General features: G+C 37.4%; 1 protein-coding gene across 1 annotated transcript; it reads right to left on the reverse strand.

The window, feature by feature from the left end:
- On the reverse strand, nucleotides 1-26,797 carry LOC113100225 (pyrin-like). The gene is made up of 10 exons (XM_026265016.1): nucleotides 26,468-26,797; nucleotides 26,177-26,284; nucleotides 20,044-20,097; nucleotides 19,207-19,248; nucleotides 10,597-10,638; nucleotides 5,104-5,145; nucleotides 4,930-4,971; nucleotides 4,616-4,672; nucleotides 3,776-3,802; nucleotides 1-703 (listed from the first exon to the last, which is right to left on the reverse strand). The coding sequence occupies exons 1-10, from the start codon at nucleotides 26,493-26,495 to the stop codon at nucleotides 168-170; spliced, it is 978 nt and encodes a 325-aa protein (XP_026120801.1). The 5' UTR covers nucleotides 26,496-26,797; the 3' UTR covers nucleotides 1-167.

The raw sequence follows: 26,797 nt of genomic DNA on the forward strand, positions 1-26,797 counted from the left end.
CTAGTATATGGTAGATAATTTTATTCAATTAACTAACAATCTATGAGGTTAAATACTGATTAATAATTTGATCAATAAAAATCTTGTAATGGTAATGTAAATAAATTGCATTATTTATTGCTATTACACTTTGTATTGAATTTGGTCACTCATCCCATTAGTAATCATCATGGAATGATCAATGGTGTGGGGTTTTCATTACACAAATCCCCCAAGCTAACAAATGGATAGAGTTTATCATTAAAAGACTGACTGCTGTAAGAGTGAATATGAGACATGGACTCCACATCATAAAAAGAGACGAGACCTTCCTTATAATCCACAAACACACCAACCCTCTGAGGCTTTTCCCTCATGGACAGAAAGACACGTGGAGACTCATAAGCCCAATATGTCTCATCTCTTTGACCGATTATCCAGTATCCATTCATAGGACACAAACTGGTTAATCCCTTCCTGTTGACAGATTCTCTGGTCACTCCTAAATCCCACTTAGTCTGTCCCTTCACTTGCACCTCATAGTAAAAACATCCTGAGGAGAATCCATCCTTCCCAAGAACACCAAGATATTCATCAAACTTGTCATATTGTGCTTCATTTGCATCCATTCTTTCTTCTTGTGTTTTTCCATCTTGCATTTGTTTCCCATCCTGAGACACTATGAGACGTGGATGAGCTGTTGCAGCATCCAGAATCACATCCACTGTTGAAAATATAGAAAATTCTGCTTTTCAGATGTGTATAATATAAATTAAAGGCAATTTACAGAAATCATGGTAACTTTACAACACGATAATCAAAAATAAAAATACTTCCATTGAAGGGTTACTCCACCGCAAAATTTTAATGATGTCATTAACCCCTTACCAGTCACCTCCCATTTTCAGCATGGAGACAGAAATGACAAACCCAAACTAAGTTACCATCACTTACCCCCATGTCGTTTCAAACCTGTAAAAGCTTTGTTCATCTTCGGAACAAAATTTAAGATATTTTGGATGAAAACATGGAGGCTTGAGACTGTCCCATAGACTGCCAAATAAATAACAGTGTCAAGGTCCAGAAAAGTATGAAAATACATCGTCAGAATAGTCCATCTGCCATCAGTGATTCAACTGTAACACTATGAAGCAACGAGAATACTTTTTGTACATGAGGAAAACAACAGTCTTTATTCAACATTTCCAATCCTCTGTGTCTTTCCAAATCAGCATAGCGCCATTTTGACAATTCTGAGCAGTATGCAGGTGGTGCTTCGCTGATTTTGGAGAGAGGCAGAGGAGAGGAATTGCTGAATAAAGACATTTGTTGTTTTCTTTGTGTACAAAAAGTGTTCTCGTTGCTTCAAAACGTTGTGGTTGAATCCCTGATGGCAGATGGAGCATTCTGACGATGCTTTTCATTCTTTCCTGGACTTTGACACTGTTATTTATTTGGACAGTCTCAGGCCTCCCTGTTTTCATCCAAAATATCTTAAATTGTGTTCTGAAGATTAATGAAGCTTTTACAGGTTTGGAATGACATGGGGGTAAGTTATTAATGACATAATTTTCATTTTGGGGTGGAGTATCCCTTTAGTTATAAGTACACGTAATGTTCAATGTACATTTTATTATGAACGACATTCATGTTCACATATCTACTACTGATTGACTAAATTGTTCTGATGGTTTTGATTGAGTTTTACATAATTTGAGGCCAATATTGAATCTCTCTTTTCTTTCAGAAATAATAGAAAAGGTAGTATCCTCACAACTATATTCCTTCTTAGAGAGAAATGGTATGCTGTGAGGAATTTCAGTGAGGATTTAGACGATCATAGTACTGAGACTGCTCTTATCATCCGTGGTTGTATCTCTCCGTTAGTGTTAGGGTGCTTTCACACTTGGTACGATTGCCTGGTCCGAACAAATATTTGATTGCTCCCCCTCCCCTTGCCCCTGTGTTAACATTTTATTATTTATGTCCGAACCGTGTTTGTTTGCGTTATCAAGTCAGCAGCTGTTTACCCTGTTGTTTGGTAACAACGGTGCAGAAGGAAGCAAAATGCATAGCATTGCTCTCTTTAATTTTATATATGTTCTTGAACTGATGGTTTTGTTTACAAAGCTTAAGTACATAACAGCACTTACGTCTGAAATGAAATGAGATACAGCTCTCTGCTAGCAGTGCATCAATCATGGGAAAGTGAGTGAAACACACAAACACATTCTTTAACAAATAATACATCATTAATAGCAGTTCACTTCTGCAATTTGGTACGATTATGTTCACATCAGCAGCGAACCATACCAGAGTTCAATTGAATTGTACCCCAGACCACACCTTTTAAACAGACTCAGGTACAGTTCACAGGTGCGCACCCGAGTTTGGAAGGCCACATTCACATCATCCAAACATACCGGACTCTGATGTAAATCAAACCCAGATGTGCACCAAAGTGCTAGTGTGAAAGCACCTTTACTAGACCTTAGAGTTGCATTGGACACTATCGACCACAACATAGTAGACTACAAAATTATGTTTGAATTAGTGGAATTGCATTGGGATGGTTCATACTTGTCAATTTGTAGTAATAATTGAAGAGGCATCATATCAATCACAAGATTAGTAAGAAATACCACAGCGCTCAGTACTAGGACCATTTCTTTTACCCTTTTACATGTTACCTTTTAGAGATACCATTAGAAAACATGGCTTTAGTTTTTACTAATATGTATGCTGATGATACAGCTCTGTATTTCCTCATGGCCTGATGAAACATAATTTACAAAACAAACAGAATGGATAGTTAATTTCCTACTACTAAACTTTTTTTTTAATTATTATTACTGAACCAGAAACCGCTGCATGTAATAACCTAAGTTGCTTTTCCACCATTGGATAAAATGGTTTCTAAGAATGGTAAGGAACCATTCCAGTTATGTTTCCAAATGAACTCGGTTTGGCACTGCACTGTTAGGAAGCATTCTTGGTCACCTGTTTGTTGCTCCTGGCTTCTCTCTGTAACTAGCCAAATACTCTGCTTGCTCAGCTAGGAATCAGGGGGTGCTATTTAATAGCAAACTGTCATTTGAAAGCCACATGCCTAGCATTTGTAAAACCAAATTTTTGCATCTTAGAAATATCTCTAAATTATGAATCATGCTCTGATTGTCAGCCCCTCAGTACTTGAGTGAGCTCTTATAACATTATAGTCCTTCACATTCACAGTTATCTTAAAGTGCTGACCAGTTAATGATATCTAGAACATCGAAATCAACTGCAGGTGGTAGATACAGCTGAAATGAACTACTTTAATACTTGTTGAACTTTACACAGTTATTGAATGAAACTGAATCAGTACCGAACTGACCTAAGCTGAACAATTCAACTATTTTTTAACAGTTGCTTTACAGAAGAAATGATCAATGCTTACATCCCTGAATTATTGTTTTCCTGTTTATCACTGTAAAGTTGTATACAGTACAATATAAATAAAGGTGGCTTGAACTAAGAATCTTTTCTTTGTGTCATTGTTGGATCCCCAGATGTGGATTTTTTTCGTCTCGCTTTTCTTTAGTTAAGCATTACAAGTTGTTTTTATTTTTATCTTTTGGCCTTTTTGACAGACAACTAGAGAATGACAGGAAAGCATGTGCTAGAGATTTGGAAAAGGTACTGACAATACACCAGATATTGACAGATAAATTAATGTTTGACATGATGATGAATTTGGGAAATTACATTTTTTTTAAATAAATAATTATGTCATATAAAAGTTATTTTTACTCACCAGAGTGTGTTCTTAAATGCGTGATCACTAAAAGCAAGGTATATAAAAGGGGTGAACAGGTAAGTTGCAGGACAGAATTAAACTTTAGATCAGTAATGAGACTTAAGTAACTTTAATCACCGCTTGAAGATCAACTAAATCCAGGAAGACTTTATACAGTTTACAATATAATGCATTGTATACCAGTGGTGTAGTCCTAAAGAAAAAAGTGATTTACGATTACCTAGTCGCCCCTCAACCCCTGTCCCAAAAAAAAAAAAAAAAGTTTTATTGTTGTTGGTTTATTATGATTTCAAATAGTAATTTAGTAATATCAATACAGTGCACTCTAAATTTGATTAATAGATTATATTTCAAGTAGTCTTTTGTCAAGTAGTGATTTTGAGCTAGAATGGCAAAAGACTTTTAGAAGGCCTACTTCTAATGGATTCTGTCATCCTTGAGCAGAGTCCTCTCGCTGCAGCGGACACTAAGTAGATGATGGATGGGGAAAGGTAGAATGACAGAAGTGATCATGTGCCAATTACAACAAAGAATTAAGAGTTTCACAAAACTATATGGTACACCATTAAAGTAGTTTACATGATAGTAGATGACAGACTTAAGAAGCAACAAAATAATTGGGTATACCAAGGGTATACCTTAATATTGATCCTTAGAAGTCCTAGTATGCAAATGGCCCAGGGAAAAAATAAGCATACGGCAAAAACTTGCTTATGGCACCGACTACACCACTGTTGTATACATATATGAATGCACAGAGCATTCATTCATTGTTTTTCAAAATAATACAAAAACAACAAATTAATATTTTAATAAATCCATATAAAACAAACTCACCTTGTGTTATAATCATCTTTTGCCTTCTCAAAAGTTCTTCACGTTCTGAAGAAGATTCTGATAAAAATTAGAAAATAATATTAAAATTGTATTATGTTTTATAACTCTAAAAAAAACATGTTATAATAATTTGCATGTATATGTTAAAATCACAGACATTTGCATTTGCTAACTTAATAAATGAACATTAAATAAACAAATGATGATGAGACCCAAGATATACACAAAAATAAATGAATACACTGATTCTCTAAATTTAAGGCTGAAAGAGATTTTAAATGAATAATGAATTAATAACTTAATGACAAATTCACCATATTGGATTCTACTATTCTCATTCTCTAGATGATTGTGTGCTGAAAAAAAGGGAATAAAGACAAGAGAAAACAGAATTTAAATAACAAAAGCAATAAATACAACAATATGTAGAAATTACAGAATGATATACACAAAAGTATGTGAATGAAATTATTTAAAGACAAATTCACCATGTTGTATTTTCTTGTTCTCGTTCTGTAGATGTTCATTTGCTTAAGAAAATTCAGAACAAAGAAAAGAAAAGATTTTAGACAGCAGAAGCATTAAATTCAAATATAATTGTTCAATAATGACAAACTACAAACTGAACTAGATAAAAAAACAAAACAAAAAAAAGTTAATCAAGACAAACTTGAAGTTGACCAGAAAGTTTTTAAAAGTTTAAAAAATCTGACGGTTTTCAGCCTGAAATAATTTGAAGTAGCTTAAAGCTTGAATGTTTTAGATGACAGACAGACAGACAGATAGATAGATATATTACTTAGAATGTGAGCTTAAATTAGTTCATATGACTCAGAAATATTGTCAAGGTATTCTGGATGGTTGCTAGGGTGTTGCTATGTGGTTGCTAGAGTACTCTGTGTGGTTGCTAAGGTGTTGCTATGTGGTTGCTAGGGTACTCTGGATAGTTGCTATGCGGTTGCTAGGGTACTCTGGGTGGTTGCTAGGGTATTGCTGCAAGAGTGTGTCTGCCTCCCGAACAATGTTAGTTATGTTATTCCAGAGTTTATGCGCCAAATAGGAAAAGGATCTGCCGCCCGCAGTTGATTTTAGTGATGTGCCGTTCTTGAACGATTTGTTCATTTTGAACGAATCTTTAATGTGACTTGTGAAGAACTAGTTGTTTTGGGGGATGATTTGTTCAGTCGCGCATGTGCAATATTCTATAGGTTCTGTTCTGCTAGTAGTAGTTCACCTGTGTCAGTCTGAGCCGGAAAGAGACTTGATTAGTTCATAATTCGGGTCTATCGGGTTTTTGACTCATTCCTTAATCACGTGACAGACCCATACGCTAAAACCATAGACAGTAAAAGAATGCAGTATTGAGCCGGTAAGAGACATCTTATACATACAGTATTGTTCAAAATAATAGCAGTTCAATGTGACTAACCAGAATAATCAAGGTTTTTCGTATATTTTTTTATTGCTACGTGGCAAACAAGTTACCAGTAGGTTCAGTAGATTCTCAGAAAACAAACAAGACCCAGCATTCATGATATGCACGCTCTTAAGGCTGTGCAATTGGGCAATTAGTTGAATTAGTTGAAAGGGGTGTGTTCAAAAAAATAGCAGTGTGGCATTCAATCACTGAGGTCATCAATTTTGTGAAGAAACAGGTGTGAATCAGGTGGCCCCTATTTAAGGATGAAGCCAACACTTGTTGAACATGCATTTGAAAGCTGAGGAAAATGGGTCGTTCAAGACATTGTTCAGAAGAACAGCGTACTTTGATTAAAAAGTTGATTAGAGAGGGGAAAACCTATAAAGAGGTGCAAAAAATGATAGGCTGTTCAGCTAAAATGATCTCCAATGCCTTAAAATGGAGAGCAAAACCAGAGAGACGTGGAAGAAAACGGAAGACAACCATCAAAATGGATAGAAGAATAACCAGAATGGCAAAGGCTCAGCCAATGATCACCTCCAGGATGATCAAAGACAGTCTGGAGTTACCTGTAAGTACTGTGACAGTTAGAAGACGTCTGTGTGAAGCTAATCTATTTTCAAGAATCCCCCGCAAAGTCCCTCTGTTAAAAAAAAGGCATGTGCAGAAGAGGTTACAATTTGCCAAAGAACACATCAACTGGCCTAAAGAGAAATGGAGGAACATTTTGTGGACTGATGAGAGTAAAATTGTTCTTTTTGGGTCCAAGGGCCACAGGCAGTTTGTGAGACGACCCCCAAACTCTGAATTCAAGCCACAGTACACAGTGAAGACAGTGAAGCATGGAGGTGCAAGCATCATGATATGGGCATGTTTCTCCTACTATGGTGTTGGGCCTATATATCGCATACCAGGGATCATGGATCAGTTTGCATATGTTAAAATACTTGAAGAGGTCATGTTGCCCTATGCTGAAGAGGACATGCCCTTGAAATGGTTGTTTCAACAAGACAATGACCCAAAACACACTAGTAAACGGGCAAAGTCTTGGTTCCAAACCAACAAAATTAATGTTATGGAGTGGCCAGCCCAATCTCCAGACCTTAATCCAATTGAGAACTTGTGGGGTGATATCAAAAATGCTGTTTCTGAAGCAAAACCAAGAAATGTGAATGAATTGTGGAATGTTGTTAAAGAATCATGGAGTGGAATAACAGCTGAGAGGTGCCACAAGTTGGTTGACTCCATGCCACACAGATGTGAAGCAGTTTTAAAAAACTGTGGTCATACAACTAAATATTAGTTTAGTGATTCACAGGATTGCTAAATCCCAGAAAAAAAAAATGTTTGTACAAAATAGTTTTGAGTTTGTACAGTCAAAGGTAGACACTGCTATTTTTTTGAACACACCCCTTTCAACTAATTGCCCAATTGCACAGCCTTAAGAGCGTGCATATCATGAATGCTGGGTCTTGTTTGTTTTCTGACAATCTACTGAACCTACTGGTAACTTGTTTGCCACGTAGCAATAAAAAATATACTAAAAACCTTGATTATTCTGGTTAGTCACATTGAACTGCTATTATTTTGAACAATACTGTATATTAGACCAAAATGTCAAGTTTGCCTAGGAAAAGCAATTATTATACCAGCAAACTCAAAATTGGAGTAAAAATGAACAGACTAGGCTATAAATACTTTGTATTGTAGGCTTGGATTATTATATTATTATTATATAGCCTAGAGTTTATTTACTGATAGACAGTCAAAAAGACAAATTCATCAATATTTTATTTATAACAGGGTTTTATTTATTTATAAAATAATAACAAACCACAGATCCTGAAGAAACAGTAACAAAAACACAATGACAGAAATGATAGAAATAGCTTATGGGTCTGTCACGTGATTAAGGAACGACTCGACCCGAAGACTTGTCAGACAAGATGTGAGGTGAGCTAATCACAGACGGAAGACCCAGGTAAAGAATGAATGAATCTTTTCTGTATCTTACAGCATTTTAGTTTTGTATTGTTTGTAGTGTGAACAAAGTTTGCATAAGTACTAGATGTGTTGGGGAAGTGACACGTAACATTTTAATTACATTTTGCTAAAATGAACGAAATGACTCGAAAAAAGATTTGTTCATTTTGCTGAACATGACTCAAAAGTCAGAGTCGGTAAAATGATCCGAACTTCCCATCCCTAGTTGATTTTGATATTCTTGGTATTATCAAATTGCCTGAGTTTTGAGAACGTAGCGGACGTAGAGGAGTATAATGCAAAAGGAGCTCATTCAAATACTGAGGTGCAAAACCATTCAGGCTTTATAAGTAATAAGCAATATTTTAAAATCTATACGATGTTTGATAGGGAGCCAGTGCAGTGTGGACAGGACCGGGCTAATATGGTCATACTTCCTGGTTCTAGTAAGAACTCTTGCTGCTGCATTTTGGACTAGCTGTAGTTTGTTTACCAAGCGTGCAGAACAACCACCCAATAAAGCATTACAATAGTCTAACCTTGAAGTCATAAATGCATGGATTAACATTTCTGCATTTGACATTGAGAGCATAGGCCGTAATTTAGAGGGGACCAGAGCATATTACAGTGTCTGACATCGTGCTTGCAAGTTCACACACCTCTTTAATTTTATTTTTAGTGATCTCTGACTGACGAATTTGAACAGCATTAGCGCAGGCATGAATAACAATCTTACTGCCGCAGGTCTAAATAAGTCATGCCTTTTATGGTTTTCCATGTTTGTTATTTGTCAATTATTTGTTAAGTTCAAAAATGTTGTCAATACCATTCAAATTAAGATAAAGATGGTCTATCAGTATTTAGAATATTACAGTTTTTGCATACTTACTATATTTGGCTTTATTGATGATTCGACTGTAGCTGTTCGCATCTCAGCTTGTCTAACAGACATTCCTTACTGGGTGAAAGACCATCACCTTCAACTCAACCTTGCCAAGACAGAACTGCTTGTGGTTCCAGCAAACCCATCGTTTCATCACAATTTCACCATCAACTTTCTCAGACCACATTGCTAAAACTGTCCGATCCTGCAGATTTGCTTTATTCAACATCAAGAAGATCAAGCCCTTTCTTTGGGAACATGCTGCACAAGCTCTTGTTCTGTCCGGGCTGGACTATTGTAATGCTCTCTTGGCAGGTCTTCCAGCCAGTTATATCAAACCTTTACAATTAATCCAGAACGCGGCAGCAAGATTAATTTTTAATGAGCCAAAACGAATACACGTCACACCTCTGTTTATCAGTTTGCACTGGCTTCCAATAGCTGCTCGCATAAAATTCAAGGCATTGATGTTTGCCTACAAAACCACCACTGGCTCTGCACCCATTTACCTAAATTCATTACTTCTGACTTATTCTGACAATTATTTAAAAAATACCTCTAACACAAAGCTTGCTCTATTATTTTTATATTATTTTTTATATATCTGTTTTCTTTTTAAACTAACTGAGACTTGTTATAGCACTTATATATCATTGCTCTTTTGTTGTTTTTGATTGCTTCCATTCTCCTCATTTGTAAATAGTTTTGGATAAAAGCATTTTAAAATGTTTATTAAAGTTTATCAAAATACAATTAATATGTTTTTTTTATTTAGTCACATAAATGAAACATTTTCAAAGTGGACTCCCTCTTTCGTGGTCGTTATTAGCATTATGGCCTTCATCTCTGAACCACATTTAAGATTAAATGGCCATTTTTTTTTAAATGAAATGATTAGTTTACTGATAATGTACCAACATTAAACTCAAATTTAGTGATTCTGTATCTTATTTCATCTTATTTTCAAAGTTTAATTTTCAACTTCCATTTTTAAGCAGTAATTCCCAATCACTCCACCGGCTTTGTTTCGTTCCCACAGCTCTCGGCCCCGCCCCACTCGTCACATGGTTATTTAACAATTATATTATATAAACAATTTAATGATGAAAAAGTACAACAGTTATTTTTTTCAGAATATGAAAAAATGCTTTGCTCTGCAGCTAAACAAAATATATAATCACAAGCACTCATTTTACATCTTTAATATATTCTAATAACTGTATTTTGTTAAATTGCTGGAGTGTTTTAATTTACAAGGTTTTAAAACCCATGCAAATGATGTAGTTTCTGTATGTATATCCATCGAGTGTCATTAAGCTGTGTCAGTGCAACACAGATGTCAGTGAAATGTGAAAAAGCTCACATGCACTCAATTAAGCTTAGTGATATGTTCTTCTACTATTGCTCTGTTCAAGATTATTCTTTGTCAAGCCAACATAATAATAATAATAATAAGAAGAAGAAGAAGAAGAAGAAGAAGAAACTTAAATAGTATATCAGGAAGTTTTTTTAAGCCATCTTAATAAGTTTAAATAGCATTTCAGTAAGCTGGCTCTCTCAAGCTAACTTAATAACTACAAATTACAGGACATCAGATATACAAAAGGTATGTGAACATGCTATGTCTGTTAAATAAATGGTCTGTGGATGAAAACAGACTTGACATTAATACTGAAATAACTTAGACAAATTTACCTTGTTGCATTTTCTTATTGTCATCCTTTAGCTGATTGAATTCTGAAGAAAATTGAGAATAAAGATGAGAAAAAAAGGATTCAGACAACAGAAACAAATACATTTTCTGATTTAGATATGATAACTATAAATTACATTACTTAAGATATACACAGAGGTGGGGACAAGTCATACATGGTCAAGTCCAAGCAAGTCTCAAGTCACAGTTCAGATAAATCAAGCAAGTCAAGTCGAGTCCTGATAAGTTTCAAGTCAAAACACAGTACTAAAATAAATACAGGAAAATTTTGTTTGATACATATTTATTTTTGCACAGAAAAGAGGAACTTGTATACAATTATTATGTATCTTATTCATTATATTTTTGCTGCATATGAATCATACACATATCCGTGCTACATTAACCCTCTGAGGTCTAAGGGTATTTTTGGTGCCTGGAGAAATTTTGTCATGCCCTGACATTTGTGCTTTTTTCAGTTTCTTATAAGCATCTAAATGGCTAATATATAATGGTTATAACAATATAATGGCTATATGGTTTAATATCACTGTAATCAGCACAAACTATAATAATATGTGAGCAGCATCTATGTACATTAGGGGTGTCCCCGACAAAGGAATCAGAATTTTCTAATCTTGAAGATATTCGACTGATAGTTGAATCATATGTTTGGGGGCGGGGCAAAATACATTTCAAGTCAGACATTCGACAGCCATAATTACTGATGCCCTAACAGTTCACAATTTTTACAATAGTGCTCTCATTATAAAGTTAGCCTATATGACAGTAGTTATTAATGTTCAGCATTTCTGTTTTGAGCTGTGCGCGCTGAAGATGACAAGTAAAGTGAGCATTTGACGGCAAATTTTTAATCAATGGGATTAAACTCATAATTTCATGTACCTAGAATATTCTTCATCATTCATACAACATAACGTTAATATTAGGAGTTATAAGTTATCTGCAAAAAGAGCCCGAATGCACATTAACATATGTGCGTGGCTCTGAATGAACTAATTTTGTGGACGAGTTCTTCATGAAACAATGTGCAATTATGCTTTGTAGTTTGACCTGCTCGCGCTGAAGAGATATCACCATAGTACTACAATGAAGCGCTTGACTCAAAACCAAATGTATCATATCAGGTAAATAATATATCCACGATATATATACAATGGCTGAAATGTTTTGAAATTACTTGTACCCTACCTGTTCTAAAAATTCCAGTCTCTGCCTGTGTCAGTTTGAGTCGTGGTAAAGTTTTAAATCCCTGCCGCCAAGATGCTCCTCTGTCGGTCACAGATTATGGAAAGTGAAACAAATCTATAGAGGTGGTTGGATTTATTCACGCACTTTAAAATATTAATTTGAAGCTTCTTTCTTTTCAGATTCTTATTCATGGCTTTATCAATAATAGGCTGCATATTCACTTTTTGGGAGATTGTAAATGAAAATGCGCACATTTAATACAGACATTATAGCCTACATGTAATATAGAGTGGCCCGCTCATTTTAAGATGCCCATCAACATTAAAATTCAGGCTACGCCACTTTTATAATCAAGTTCCCCAATACATCAATGTGTATCAGTAATGATAATGGTCACATTTCTAATAAGAATAAAAACATATGCAACCAAGGCCAAATTATGACAAACATAAAAGATGAATTCATTAACGTACATTAGTAATCGTTATAGATCTTAGTGAAACTGACAGTAAAGAGATGACTTTCTTACCTTTCCTTGTGGTTCTTGAAATGTCGAATGAAATTTGACGTTGTTGTGTCAAATATTCTTGCATTGCATATTTTGCATATGGCTAATTTTTTTATTGGCACGGTCCATGTTTGGCGCAGTTTGAATTGTGCAGCGTTAAAGGCACAGTCACAATAATTATTTTTTTTAACAATTAATTTTTATTGTTGATTAATTATTATACGTTCAAGTCATTGTTGAGTCTTCCACTTCAAGTTAAGTCAAGTCTTAATTAACTTGTTCTCAAGTCAAAGTCAACTCAAGGCAAGTTCATACTTTAATCAAGCAAGTCGCAAGTGCTGAAAATAGTGACTGGAGTCAGACTCAAGTCAAGTTATGTGACTCGAGTCCACCACCTCTAGATATACACAAAAGTATGTGAACCGTGTCAGTGTCACAGAAACACCAGGCTCTTCCACTAATCAATGATTCGTGAAACTGATCCATTAACCATATGTTGATTCTTACCTGTCTGTGTCCTGAGTCTATGTGTTACAGAAGACAAGACCATACCATCATGAATAAAACAGACGTGGACCCATTCCAAGACCTGGTGGATTCCCTTTGACGTGTGCTCACTCCTCGTATCACCATCGCACCGGCTTCCGAATCAGTTTACCAGTCTTTTCTTCAGAAGAAAGAAAAGTCCCATGCCTCCAGTCCCATGGTCCCATGGTCAATCCGGCACTCTGCTCTGGTTCGGCGGATGATTGCAGCGGATTCCTGTTGCAGTCTTCACTCGTCCTGGAGATGCAAATGCAACGCTTCCCTACAGAGAGGGCTAAGATTTCCTTTATTCTGACCTTGTTAAAAGGTTGAGCGCTCCAATGGGCAGAATCTTTGTAGCAGCAAAATGGATCAGTCACCCAATCCTTTAAGGATACCACCTACAGAGCAATGGTCAAATGAAAAGGAAGATCCAGGAGATGGGGCACTACCACCGTACTGTCTGCAACAGCCACTAGAACTCCTGGAAATGATTCTAATCCCCTTGGCCGAGTACGCACAGAATTATCTTCATCAGCTCACTATGAATCTCACCCCCTTCCAGTGTGTACTCTGCTATCAGCCCCCTCTGTTCCCTTGGTCTGGAGAATCAGCGGAGGTTCTTTCAGTCACGTATTGGTTCCAGAGGATTGAGAGAGTCTGGGACTCAACACACCAAAATCTCCAGCATGCATTCAGATGTCCTAAACATCATGTGAATGTCCGGAGAGCCTCCACTCCCACATTCCATGCAGGACAAAAGTTATGGCTTGTAACGATCAGCCTTATTGGCCTAATTACATTAATACAACAAGGTTCAAAGTGAAAATCAAATATGTATTTACAATGTTCACAAACTTAAAAGACTTAAGACAACAAAATAAAACTAGATATCCTAGACTGAGTCTTTCCTTTCCATACCTTTAAAACAGCCCTTAAGAGATCCAGTGTGCTGTCTGTCCCAGTGCTTTAAGTGGGCCGGTATGCACGGGTACTCAGTACCGCCACTTCCAAATATAGCTCTTGAGCGTACTGCCACCTCTCCGTGCGCCCAGAACATGCTTTTAGCGTACCGGTACGCTCATTTGGACATTTGTTTTAATAGAGGTTTTAATCCTTTGCCTGCGCTGCCGCTTTTCAGAACGCCCTTCACAATACACAACTCTTCCTAATTCGTCCCACCGAGCCCCCTCGGTGGGACGAGTGCAGAGACTACATTACCCATATGTAACGGAGGCCAGCGAGTAGTGCTGTGCAGGTAAACCTCACTCCCCGATCTCAAGAGACGCACTAGCGACAGATGCTAGTGGCTGTAGCCATTTAGCATCCTTGTCAGTGCGTCCGCCTCCCATGCCGGAGACCCGGGTTTGAGCCCCGCTCGGAGCGAGTGCGAGGAGCGTCAGAGAGGACCCGGGTGAGAGGGGTTACACATACACCCTTGAGGGGAAGTCGTGGCCTAATGGTTAGAGGGTTGGACTCCCAATCGAAGGGTTGTGAGTTCGAGTCTCGGGCTGGACGGAATTGTGGGTGGGGGGAGTGCATGAACAGCTCTCTCTCCACCTTCAATACCACGACTTAGGTGCCCTTGACTAAGGCATCGAACCCCCAACTGCTCCCCGGGCGCCGCAGCATAAATGGCTGCCCACTGCTCCGGGTGTGTGTGCTCACAGTGTGTGTGTGTGTGTGTGTGTTGACTGCTCTGTGTGTGTGCATTTCGGATGGGTTAAATGCAGAGCACAAATTCTGAGTATGGGTCACCACACTTGGCTGAATGTCACTTCACTTGAGTTTTACAAGTGGTAAGCGCATGCGCCGTTGTCAGTGTCAACAACTCAACGTGGTCAGAGAGGATGTGTGAAACGCACACACTCGGCTCGGTAAAAATACAAATACAGTGAACAACACTTAATATGCTCTCCTGGCTCCAGACTCTGAGTACTAAAACAACACGGTCAGAATCAGATGACTCGCTGTCTGACACCCCACCAAGCTTGAATGATATTGCTGCAGGTCAGGCGCAAGCTAATGAAGTAATGCTGTAGCTCTTTCTAAGGGTATTTATTCTAAATCCACACATTTGCACATTTTATTTATGTTCAGTAGCACTTTCTAGCTCAAGCAAATCCACAAACTAATAAAAGGATTTTTTATTTTTTATAAGGTCGTCTGTTGACTGCTGTATATAAAACCCTTTCAATATAGTTGTTGTTACCTCGGGATGGAGGGAGTCATCAAAAAAAATAAAATAATATATATATACATATGCTATAATAGAGTACCAGCACCTCTTATAGGCCACTTAAAGCACTGGTCAGTCCCAATGTGATTGTGAGACATGTCCACTGGTGTATATACAATCCAAAGAAGGTGATAATCCAATAAAGTGCAGTTCTGGAATGGTAAATCACCGAAGGTAAATCCTCATCCAGCTTTTGTGCAAAGACCCTGTCTGTCTACAATGCGGCTTCCTTTATACTGTTCATTTCCTATTTCCTGTCATGTGATCAGTCACACGACAGACAGACCTATCCAGACCATTTAAAGACATACACACATTAAAATAGTTAAGAGGAATAAAATCACTAAGACAATATGAAAACTTATTTAAACTGTAATGTAAAATCATTCAAATATATTGAGCAGGTTAAAACATGTGTCCTGCGTGACAGTGTCTTAGTAGTAGAGTTGGGGTACTCGAACTTGGACTCGGACTCGAGTGCAATTTTGAATGAACTCGGACTTGTCACGCACTCGGATGAATTTGCACTCGGACATGACACGGACTTGAACATTTTGGACTCGGAAAATAATCAGAGTACAGTCGAGTCCGCGTCATGTGTAACAATAAAATCAGCATAAAATTGAGATGATAAATTAATGCATGTCTCCCCTTATGTCATTTTACTGCACCACAGGGGCAGGCAGCAGTAGCATATCATCTCATGCTTGCAGACGAAACACACGCACCACTCACTGGATATCAATGTGGATTAGTGATGGGAAGTTTGATTCTTTTCCGCGAACCGGCTCTTTCGGACGGTTTGATTCAATAAACCGGTTGAAAAAAACAGTTCACCGTTTCTTTTACGCTCGACGTAATGACTGGCATTGGCGATGACGTTATGCCATCAAGTCTATCAAAGATTAAAATATATAAAGTCACTAATCATAACTTCAGTCAGTTAAAAACCTCATAATCATGAAAAGTTTACAATTAAGTTTTGCAACAACACACCCAAATACAGTAACAGCAATAATGTGCATACGAGGATTTAAGTCTTGAAGATATAAAGTAAATTAGGTGTCATCAGCGCAGACCATGATCCACTTACTATACATAATCCATTGCGATGTATTTGTTATTAAATGAACCTTTCGTCAGATTGCCCTTCATTCAAACCCTTGGTTTACCCGCACTCATAACATTAGCGCATCAGTTCAGAATCAATCACCAAAAGAATCAGTTCGGTTCAGACGCGCTGTGAATCAGTCGGCTTCACGCTGAATCACGAATGCGCAGTATCATCAGCTCCTCGTTTCTCGAATCGGACGCATCCGAAAGAAACGGTTTTCGGTTCAGTGTACTGGTGATCCGAAAACCGATGCAACCGAGTACCAAAGACAGCAGCAGCATCCAACAGATGCTGCGCAGCTCAGCATTGCAGGATTTGCAAGACCAGAATTGACCAAACAAGCAATGCAACTTTATGATGCAAGTTCTCCAAGACAACAAGAAATTCATAATGTCATCATTAAGGATCTCCTCATTGGCTGCACTTTACCTCTCTCAAATGTGGGGGAGAGGCATTAAATAATTGAAATGTCAGCTTTAACTGGAGGACAATATAGTGTGATACAATAATAAAACAGGTTCATTTGTATTTTCATGCACTTGTAATACAATAAAACCTTTGAAACCTTTTTTGATAGGAAACTAGTTCTGTTAAATAAAAATAAAAATGTTCAATGGCAATGACTAGATGTAACAGTGGTATTTGTTTATTACATTTTTATATTGCCATTGGTTTAATGGGTTGAAAGGTTAAAATATTAATAGAATGTAAAAATATACAATACCAATTTATAATCTTTTTTAATTGAATTACTTTCTGGACTCGGGCAGACTCGACTCGGACTCGGCCTTTAAGAACTCGGACTTGAGTCCAATTCGGCCCCTTTTGGACTCGGACTTGGACTTGGACTCGATGTTTGTGGACTTGGTCTTGACTCATACTCGACAAAGGTGGACTCGGACCCAACTCTACTTAGTAGGGTTGATGACAGCACACTCCTTAGCCTCCAAACCACACAACTTGCAGTCCCGGACAAATGCCTAGATGTTGCTGCGGACTGAGGGCCACCAGGCAACTTCCAGGATCCGCAAAAGGGTCTTCAGATGCCCATGGTGTTTCTCTGTGGTTCTCTGGTGAAAGTGCTGTACCGTCTGGAAGACCAGGTTCTTAGGGACTACTAGTTGGATATTGTGGACGTCGTCCTCCTCCTGGATCCGCCAGTACAGCAAGCCCTGGTGTTCTTGGAAAGAAATGGAAAGTCCTTGGAGATTGCCTTCATCACCCTGTACACTGCGGAGTTGCTCTCTGGAGAAGAGGAGGATGGAGAAGATGTGGTTGAAGTCTGGCCCAGTTGGAGTGGTGGTGCAGAATTCTCCATTGGTTGCTCTGTTGGTTGTCCGTGAAGTGGTAGATGTGCTGGGATGGTTGGCCAGAAAAAAGCCCAGGGGTTGACATGGGAGGCACCTGGCTGGTTGTCACAGTGGGAGGAGAGTTGGCGACTTCTTGATCTTTCATTTGTTTGATCCATTTCTTGTCTCTCCTCTTAAAACAGTCGATGACCTCTCTCTCTCTAGCTTCACCATGGAATCCTTGATAGATTCCTCCATTTTACCAAATTTAAAATCTCCAGCCTTACACTTACAGGTTAAAATTACTTTCAACAGAGTCTTTAAAAGCCTTCTCCAGTATTGAAACAATCTTTTTAAGAGCAACCACCTCAGCGCAAAGCTGTACACACTCAGTGATGTAAAACCCATTCATCATTAAAACCAGCAGATGTATTAAAAGAAGCAGCATTAAACTGATGTGTTGTCATCTTAAAGGGGGGTGAAATGCTATTTCATGCATACTGAGTTTTTTACACTGTTAAAGAGTTGGATTCCCATGCTAAACATGGACAAAGTTTAAAAAATTAAGTTGTACGTTTGAAGGAGTATTTCTGTTCCAAAAATACTCCTTCCGGTTTGTCACAAGTTTCGGAAAGTTTTTTTCGAGTATGGCTCTGTGTGACGTTAGATGGAGCGGAATTTCCTTATATGGGTGCTAAGGCACTTCTGCCGGAAGAGCGCGCGCTCCCGTATAGCAGAGCACTGAGAGCACAACAGACTTCACTGATCAGAGCGAGAGCGTCGCGAAATGTCACAAAAGAAGTGTGTTTTTGGTTGCCAGGGCAAGACAACCCTGCACAGATTACCAAAAAACAGCATTAAGGGACCAGTGGATGGAGTTTATTTTTACAGAGCATCAACGGAGTTGTGCAAGTGTTTGTGTTTGTTCCCTGCATTTCGAAGATGCTTGTTTTACAAACATGGCCTAGTTTGACGACGGATTTGCGTATCGTTTATTTCTTAAGGATGATGCAATCCCAACGAAAAAGGGTCACGATCGTGTGTTGTAACCGCAGGCGGTGAGTAAAACTGCTTAAAATATCTCTGCCTCCTTGTTAGTGCGTCCGCCCCCCATGCCGAGACCCGGGCTCGAGCCCCGCTCGGAGCGAGTCGTTGCTGCTGCTGCTCTCGTTCAGTTTCAGCCTCGGGATCTGATTCTGGATCATAAATATACGCTGAATCTGACTGTTAGCCATGGTTTGTTTTGGTTGTTTTTTTCCTCACGGTGTCACAGCTTCCAAACGCTCTCAACGCAAAAGCCTACTCGCGCTCGTGATTATTTAGCTCCGCCCACACGTCACGCCTCCAGTCGGTCGTGCCTCGAAAAATCGGTACAGACTATCTTTCTCTTATGAATATAATAAAACTAAAGACTTTTTGGAGTTATGAAGGATGCAGTACTACTCTATAGGTACTCAAGATTAACAGGATATTGAGTGAAAACGAGCATTTCACCCCCCCTTTAAGATACTCGTCTCAACATAGCGTTAACATCTTTAAATATATGCCATTCATTTCCTGCTCCTGCCTTTCACAAACATCTACACAATAAACCCGTCTGTTGATTCTAACCTGTCTGTGTCCTGAGTCTGTCTACTTGTTACAGTATGTTTATAAAATGTTTTGTGGATGAAAACAGATTTGACATTAATGCTGAATTAAATTATTTAATAAAGACAAATTTACCATCTTGTATCATCGTTTTCTCATTCTGCAATTGATCGTGATCTAAAGAGAAAATATAAAATAAAGACAAGAAAAACTGAATTCAGAAAACAGAAGCATTAACTATTAAGTATATTATAATTTCTGAGAATACAGTGTGTGTTAAAGGGGTGCTATTATACTTTTTCAACTTTAGTTAGTCTGTAATGTTGCTGTTTGAGCATAAAAAATATCTGCAAAGTTACAAAGCTCAAAGTCCAATGTAAAAGGAGATATTTTATTTAACAGATATCACTTTTCAAAAACTATAACGAATGACTCGTTTGGACTACAACAAGTATTTTCCAGGATTTGTGATATCACAAAGATTGACAAATGGGATGAGACCTAGTTAAGCTGCACTAGAGAAGCCAACAAGTGTTATCACTATTTCTGAGACATGCTAGTGTTCCCAAGGCAGATGAACTTAGCGGTTACAATTATCTGGGTTTAAATTGCTTTTCCATTTGATATGATTTTGAAGCAATATTTAAACTTAAGCTCGCAGCAGGCAGTTATGGTGAGAGGCAGGACATTTTCCAACCAGGTGCTGAGTGCTGTCAATCACATCACACACTGGCCCAGCTAGCCAATCACAGCACACACTGGTTCAGCTAACCAATCAAAGCACACATTTACCCAGCTAACCAATCACAGCGCATTTTATATTACAGAAATGTGTAAAAATAAGGTTTTTCGAACAACATAGTATGAAAGCCTGTTCTAGTACACCCCTAAAACAAAATCAAGAGTTTGCATAACAGCATAACAGGACCCCTTTAAATGTTTTGTGGATGAAATACTTCAAGATAAATTCACCATATTGTATTGCTTTCTTGGCATTCTCTAGTTGATTGTGTTCTGAAGATAATTCTGAATAAAAACAAGAGAAAATAACATTAAATATATAGCCTATACACATTGCCTTCAATAATGTTTGGGACAAATTAATTTTCCTCTGTACTCCATATAATCAGTGAAGATGAGTAAGCCTGTACGTATGGCAGCCATACATACACACAGCAACACAACAACACACACAGCAGTTGTTGTATTTGAGATAATGTTTGCATATGTTGTACAAATATCAGACATCAAGTTTATTCATGAAGGATGTTGTAATGGTACACTGTAATGTATATATGCAAACATCTGACATCATATTTGTTCATGAGGGATAATGCATTGGTACGTTGTGTGATGTCAGTCTTATGTCATGATTTGTCATGTCGTATTTAGTTTTGTACAACATTCTCAGGTAAAAAAGGCTTAATTTACATTGTAACATTAAGTAATTTACACTAGCACAGTAGATATCAGTAATGCAATGGTGCAATAAACTAAAGAAGGGATTAATATGTGGGTCAATTTAGAGGTAAATCTGCTTTAAAATGTATTGCATGTTCAAACAAGGCCAGGATGTGCATGCATTAAGAGATATGTTTAAATTTGTTGTTTTAACATTTACTAAAGAAACTTGGTGAAAACTGACACCTTATTTGTTTACACATACAGAAGAAACCTGTTCAAAATGAGTGCGGGCAAACAGTGTGTGTTAACATGGACAAATTGATTGTGTTAGTTTAAAGAATATTCCCGTCCACTTCGGTCCCTGTACTTGTTGGCCAACGGATTTTCGTTTTAAAAGGAAAAAAACAAAAACGAAAAACGGCTCGTTTCCCAATTTCCATTAGTAAATAGAAAAATAAAAAACGGAAAACAATGCATTTTTCTTTTTTTCATTTGATATTAAAAGACGGAAAACGGAAAACAATCTCGTTATCCGATTGTGTTTATAGATGGAAATCGGAAATCAAAATACGTATGTATGAACTAATCCTGCATTGGTACTTTTTCGTGAACCGGAAGTTACTCCCGCCCAGAGCTCCCGCCACGCCAAGAAGACCCGCCCTTCACCCAAGGTAATGTAAATCACGTAATTGATGTTCGAGCTACTGCGACAATGGAAACAACAAGTTATGTTCTCTTTTGAGAAGGCAAACGTGTCACAGTAAGAGATGATGACATGTCTGTTGACAAAATATGCAGGATATTTCAGGTACTGAAAGAATACACAACAATAACAACATAAGTAACGTTTGTTATAATTTACAGTTTTGCACGCAAAGACATAACGCAGTATGTTCCTGCACAACCAGAGGCTGCAGTTTCAAGACCGCAGATCTATTACCCTGTTGGTTTAGTTTGCAGTCACGTTACTTTGTATATAGCATCAATAAATTAAACTCAGTAGTATTTGTTTTTAAATGTGATTTTTGATTCAAAATGCAGCAGAGGTTAATAACTAAGTGAGCTTTGAGTCACAATTTTATATTTAAACATGAATTTAAACAAAATATAAATGAAATATACATTTTGTGAAATTGATGTATATCAATTTTAAAACAATTGTAAAAAAGTAAGAACCTTAAAAGTCTTAGTCTCTTGAATTATACAGTATATTGATTAACCTCCTTAAGGCGATTTAGCTCATTATCAGGTAAGCTAAAGTTGGAATCAGCGTATGGAGTCACTAAATTACAGCCGATAGTTTAAAAGTTGTTGAGAGGCAAGACAAGACACAAAAATTATTCAAGAATGTTTATATATATATATGTCATTTTTGCGACAACATCACATGCACCAAAGTGAACCCGTTTTCCATCAGTTGCTGCATGGACAGAATGGCTGTAGATAACATAAATAAGAAACATTTGTCTAACACATTCAACTGGTATATATATATATATATATATATATATATATATATATATATATATATATATATATATATATATCGTGGAGTTCCAGGGGAAGGTTGTGGTGTTTCAGTGGAAGCAGACGCGGCAGGTGCGGGGCGGCGCATGAAGGCAAAAGGAACTGCAGTAGTGGGTACGGCTCTGCTTGCAGGAAGCTGATTATGATCTGGATCCCCGTGGACCTCATAATGGCCGCGATGCACAAGATTGAGGATGCAAAAACGTCCAGATGGCTCTGGAAATGTTGTGGTGTTTGCATCATCTGTAATGTACAGACTGCTGCCATCAACCTGTTGAAGTGCATAGAAGGAAAATACCATAAGTTTAATGAACATTTAAAATAAATGGCAAACAGTAAAAAGACAAATGCTAATCCATCAGGTTCATTGTTAGTTTAATAACGAATATAAACAAAATGCTTAATTAAAATGTCAGAAAACCTAATAGGGGTGGAACGGCCTGCACATTAATTAAACTTATCAGATGACAAGAGCATGATTGATGTAAGGTTTGTAAGATTTACCTGCCGGTTAATGTATTAGTGTGAATACTGGCTTAATAGTCATTGTTTTACCATATTTATGTATAAAATATATTTCATAATTAAACTGCACTGACTGTCTAGTTGCACTATATGTTAGCCTGTTGTTTTGGCATTGTTTTGCAATGATGAATGATGCGTTTGGCCATTTTAATAGCTTGTTACAATTTGACCTAATCTGCAGGTCTACTCCACATACAGTCCACATACAGTCTATTGCTATCATGTGTTAGTTTCTGTCATGTTCTGCATGGCCAATATGAAGTGATTTTATGGATTTGGTTAGGCTCATTGTAGGACAGATGATTAAAAAAGGCACTAGGGATATTTTCATGATCTCAAAATATTCTAACAAGTAGATTCTCTCTTTTTCTAGATACATATAACAAACCAAAAAGGGAGATCCCTGCCCGAATTGAAGAGATGCACCACATGCTGCAAGGACTTTCACTTTTCATATATATATATATATATATATATATATATATACACACACACCAGTTAAATATGTTAAACAAATGTTTCTTATTTATCTCTCTCTGTCTAGAGTTGAAGCCTACAGCCATTCTGTCCATGCAGCAACTGATGGAAAAGGGGTTCACTTTGGTGCATGTGATGTTGTCGCAAAAATGACATATATATATATATAAACATTCTTGAATCATTTTTGTGTCTTGTCTTGCCTCTCAACAACGTGACTCCATATGCTGATTCCAACTTTTAACTTACCTGATAATGAGCTAAATCGCCTTAAGGAGGTTAATCAATATACTGTATAATTCAAGAGACTAAGACTTTTAAGGTTCTTACTTTTTTACAATTGTTTTAAAATTGATATACATCAATTTCACAAAATGTATATTTCATATATATTTTGTGTAAATTCATGTTTAAATTTAAAATTGTGACTCAAAGCTCACTTAGTTATTAACCTCTGCTGCATTTTGAATCAAAAATCACATTTAAAAACAAATACTACTGAGATTAATATATTGATGCTATATACAAAGTAACGTGACTGCAAACTAAACCAACAGGGTAATAGATCTGCGGTCCTGAAACTGCAGCCTCTGGTTGTGCAGGAACATACTGCGTTATGTCTTTGCGTGCAAAACTGTAAATTATAACAAACGTTACTTATGTTGTTATTGTTGTGTATTCTTTCAGTACCTGAAATATCCTGCATATTTTGTCAACAGACATGTCATCATCTCTTACTGTGACACGTTTGCCTTCTCAAAAGAGAACATAACTTGTTGTTTCCATTGTCGCAGTAGCTTGAACATCAATTACGTGATTTACATTACCTTGGGTGAAGGACGGGTCTTCTTGGCGTGGCGGGAGCTCTGGGCGGGAGTAACTTCCGGTTCACGAAAAAGTACCAATGCAGAATGCAGGATTAGTTCATACATACGTATTTTGATTTCCGATTTCCATCTATAAATACAATAGGATAACGAGATTGTTTTCCGTTTTCCGTCTTTTAATATCAAAAGAAAAAAAGAAAAATTGATGTTTTCCATTTTTTTGTTTTCCTATTTACTAATGGAAATTGGGAAACGAGACGTTTTTCGTTTTTGTTTTTTTCCTTTTAAAATGAAAATCCGTTGGCCAACAAGTACAGGGACCGACTTCCCACATCCATCTTCCATATTCAAAGTTGCTTAATGTCGCTTGATGACACAGTGCAATAATTATCATATTCATGGTGTCATCATATCATACAAGCCCTTTTTTCCATTTCATCAAATGACCAATCAGCATCTCATAAAAGGCAGTGTAAGTGATTTGATTCAAAAACATATTTTGAAAGTCTCTTCACATTCCAATAGCAATCACTGAAGTAAGAGGCCTAAATGTATATATATATATATATATATATATATATATATATATATATATATATATATATATATATATATATATATACACTGTGTGCAGAATTATTAGGCAAATGAGTATTTTGACCACATCATCCTCTTTATGCATGTTGTCTTACTCCAAGCTGTATAGGCTCGAAAGCCTACTACCAATTAAGCATATTAGGTGATGTGCATCTCAGTAATGAGAAGGGGTGTGGTTTAATGACATCAACACCCTATATCAGGTGTGCATAATTATTAGGCAACTTCCTTTCCTTTGGCAAAATGGGTCAAAATAAGGACTTGACAGGCTCCGAAAAGTCAAAAATAGTGAGATATATTGCAGAGGGATGCAGCACTCTTTAAATTGCCAAGCTTCTGAAGCGTGATCATCGAACAATCAATCGTTTCATTCAAAATAGCCAACAGGGTCGCAAGAAGCGTGTGGAAAAACCAAGGCGCAAAATAACTGCCCGTGAACTGAGAAAAGTCAAGCGTACAGCTGCCAAGATGCCACTTGCCACCAGTTTTGCCATATTTCAGAGCTGCAACATCACTGGAGTGCCCAAAAGCACAAGGTGTGCAATACTCAGAGACATGGCCAAGGTAAGAAAGGCTGAAAAACGACCACCCCTGAACAAGACACACATGCTGAAATGTCAAGACTGGGCAAAGAAATATCTCAAGACTGATTTCTCTAAGGTTTTATGTACTGATGAAATGAGAGTGAGTCTTGATGGGCCAGATGGATGGGCCCGTGGCTGGATCGGTAAAGGGCAGAGAGCTCCAGTCCGACTCAGACGCCAGCAAGGTGGAGGTGGAGTACTGGTTTGGGCTGCTATCATCAAAGATGAGCTTGTGGGGCCTTTTCGGGTTGAGGATGGAGTCAAGCTCAACTCCCAGTCCTACTGCCAGTTTCTGGAAGACACCTTCTTCAAGCAGTGGTACAGGAAGAAGTCTGCATCCTTCAAGAAAAACATGATTTTCATGCAGGACAATGCTCCATCACACACGTCCAAGTACTCCACAGCGTGGCTGGCAAGAAAGGGTCTAAAAGAAGAAAAACTAATGACTTGGCCTCCTTGTTCACCTGATCTGAACCCCATAGAGAACCTGTGGTCCATCATGAAATGTGAGATTTACAAGGAGGGAAAGCCGTACACCTCTCTGAACAGTGTCTGGGAGGCTGTGGTTGCTGCTGCATGCAATGTTGATGGTGAACAGATCAAAACACTGACAGAATCCATGGATGGCAGGCTTTTGAGTGTCCTTGCAAAGAAAGGTGGCTATATTGGTCACTGATTTGTTTTTGTTTTGTTTTTGAATGTCAGAAATGTATATTTGTGAATGTTGAGATGTTATATTGGTTTCACTGCTGAAAATAAATAATTGAAATGGGTATATATTTGTTTTTTGTTAAGTTGCCTAATAATTATGCACAGTAATAGTCACCTGCACACACAGATATCCTCCTAAAATAGCTACAACTAAAAACAAACTAAAAACTACTTCCAAAAATATTCAGCTTTGATATTAATGAGTTTTTGGAATCATTGAGAACATGGTTGTTCAATAATAAAATTATTCCTCAAAAATACAACTTGCCTAATAATTCTGCACTCCCTGTATATATAGTCTCAATATCTCACTAACCTGACTAAAGTCTATAAGAGTCACCTAAGGAAAACCTACAGACATGCAAAAACGTTTAAAAAAACATGACTATCGCAAAACTATCCTTAGGCTGCCTTATTTATATTACTTGAATTGTTTAAAATAAGAATTTTCACCTCTGTTTTTATGAACAAACACAACTATCAGTGTTCCGGCAATCACAAGGATCACAGCTGCAAATGAAATCAGGATTACTGATGTCCTCCAAGAATGAAACATTTTACCTGCAAAACAAAACCGTAATTAAGCACATTGGATAAGTACAGTTGATTTACAGTTCAGTTGTACGTGGATTAAAATATATATTATGTTCAGCTCTAAAAGGTACAAAAATAGTTAAATGTACACTGCATCAAAAATACCACAATATGACAGACAAGTACAGTAACAAAAGCGTCAATACTTACTTGAGGTGATTATCAGTGACTCCAACATGTGATGCTTCAGTTTGACTCTGCAGTGAATCTTGCCGACACTCTGATGTACAGTAATGGTGTGTTTCACAGTGAATCTGTCTGTGTTTCTGTGTGTCTCTATAGTTTCTGAACTTAAACTGACTCCTTCACTGTCCAGCCACTCAAGATCAGGTTCAGGATACCAACCTTCAGATTCACACTGTAGATGAAGCCCTCCTGAATGATCAAACCCATCTGTAGTAATCACTGGAGGACTTCCAACAACTACAGGTTCACATCAACAACATTCATTGAGTAAACATGTTCTATCTTGCTATAAAC

This window comes from Carassius auratus, unplaced genomic scaffold, assembly GCF_003368295.1.
Source record: "Carassius auratus strain Wakin unplaced genomic scaffold, ASM336829v1 scaf_tig00217198, whole genome shotgun sequence".
Taxonomy (NCBI): Eukaryota; Metazoa; Chordata; class Actinopteri; order Cypriniformes; family Cyprinidae; genus Carassius; species Carassius auratus.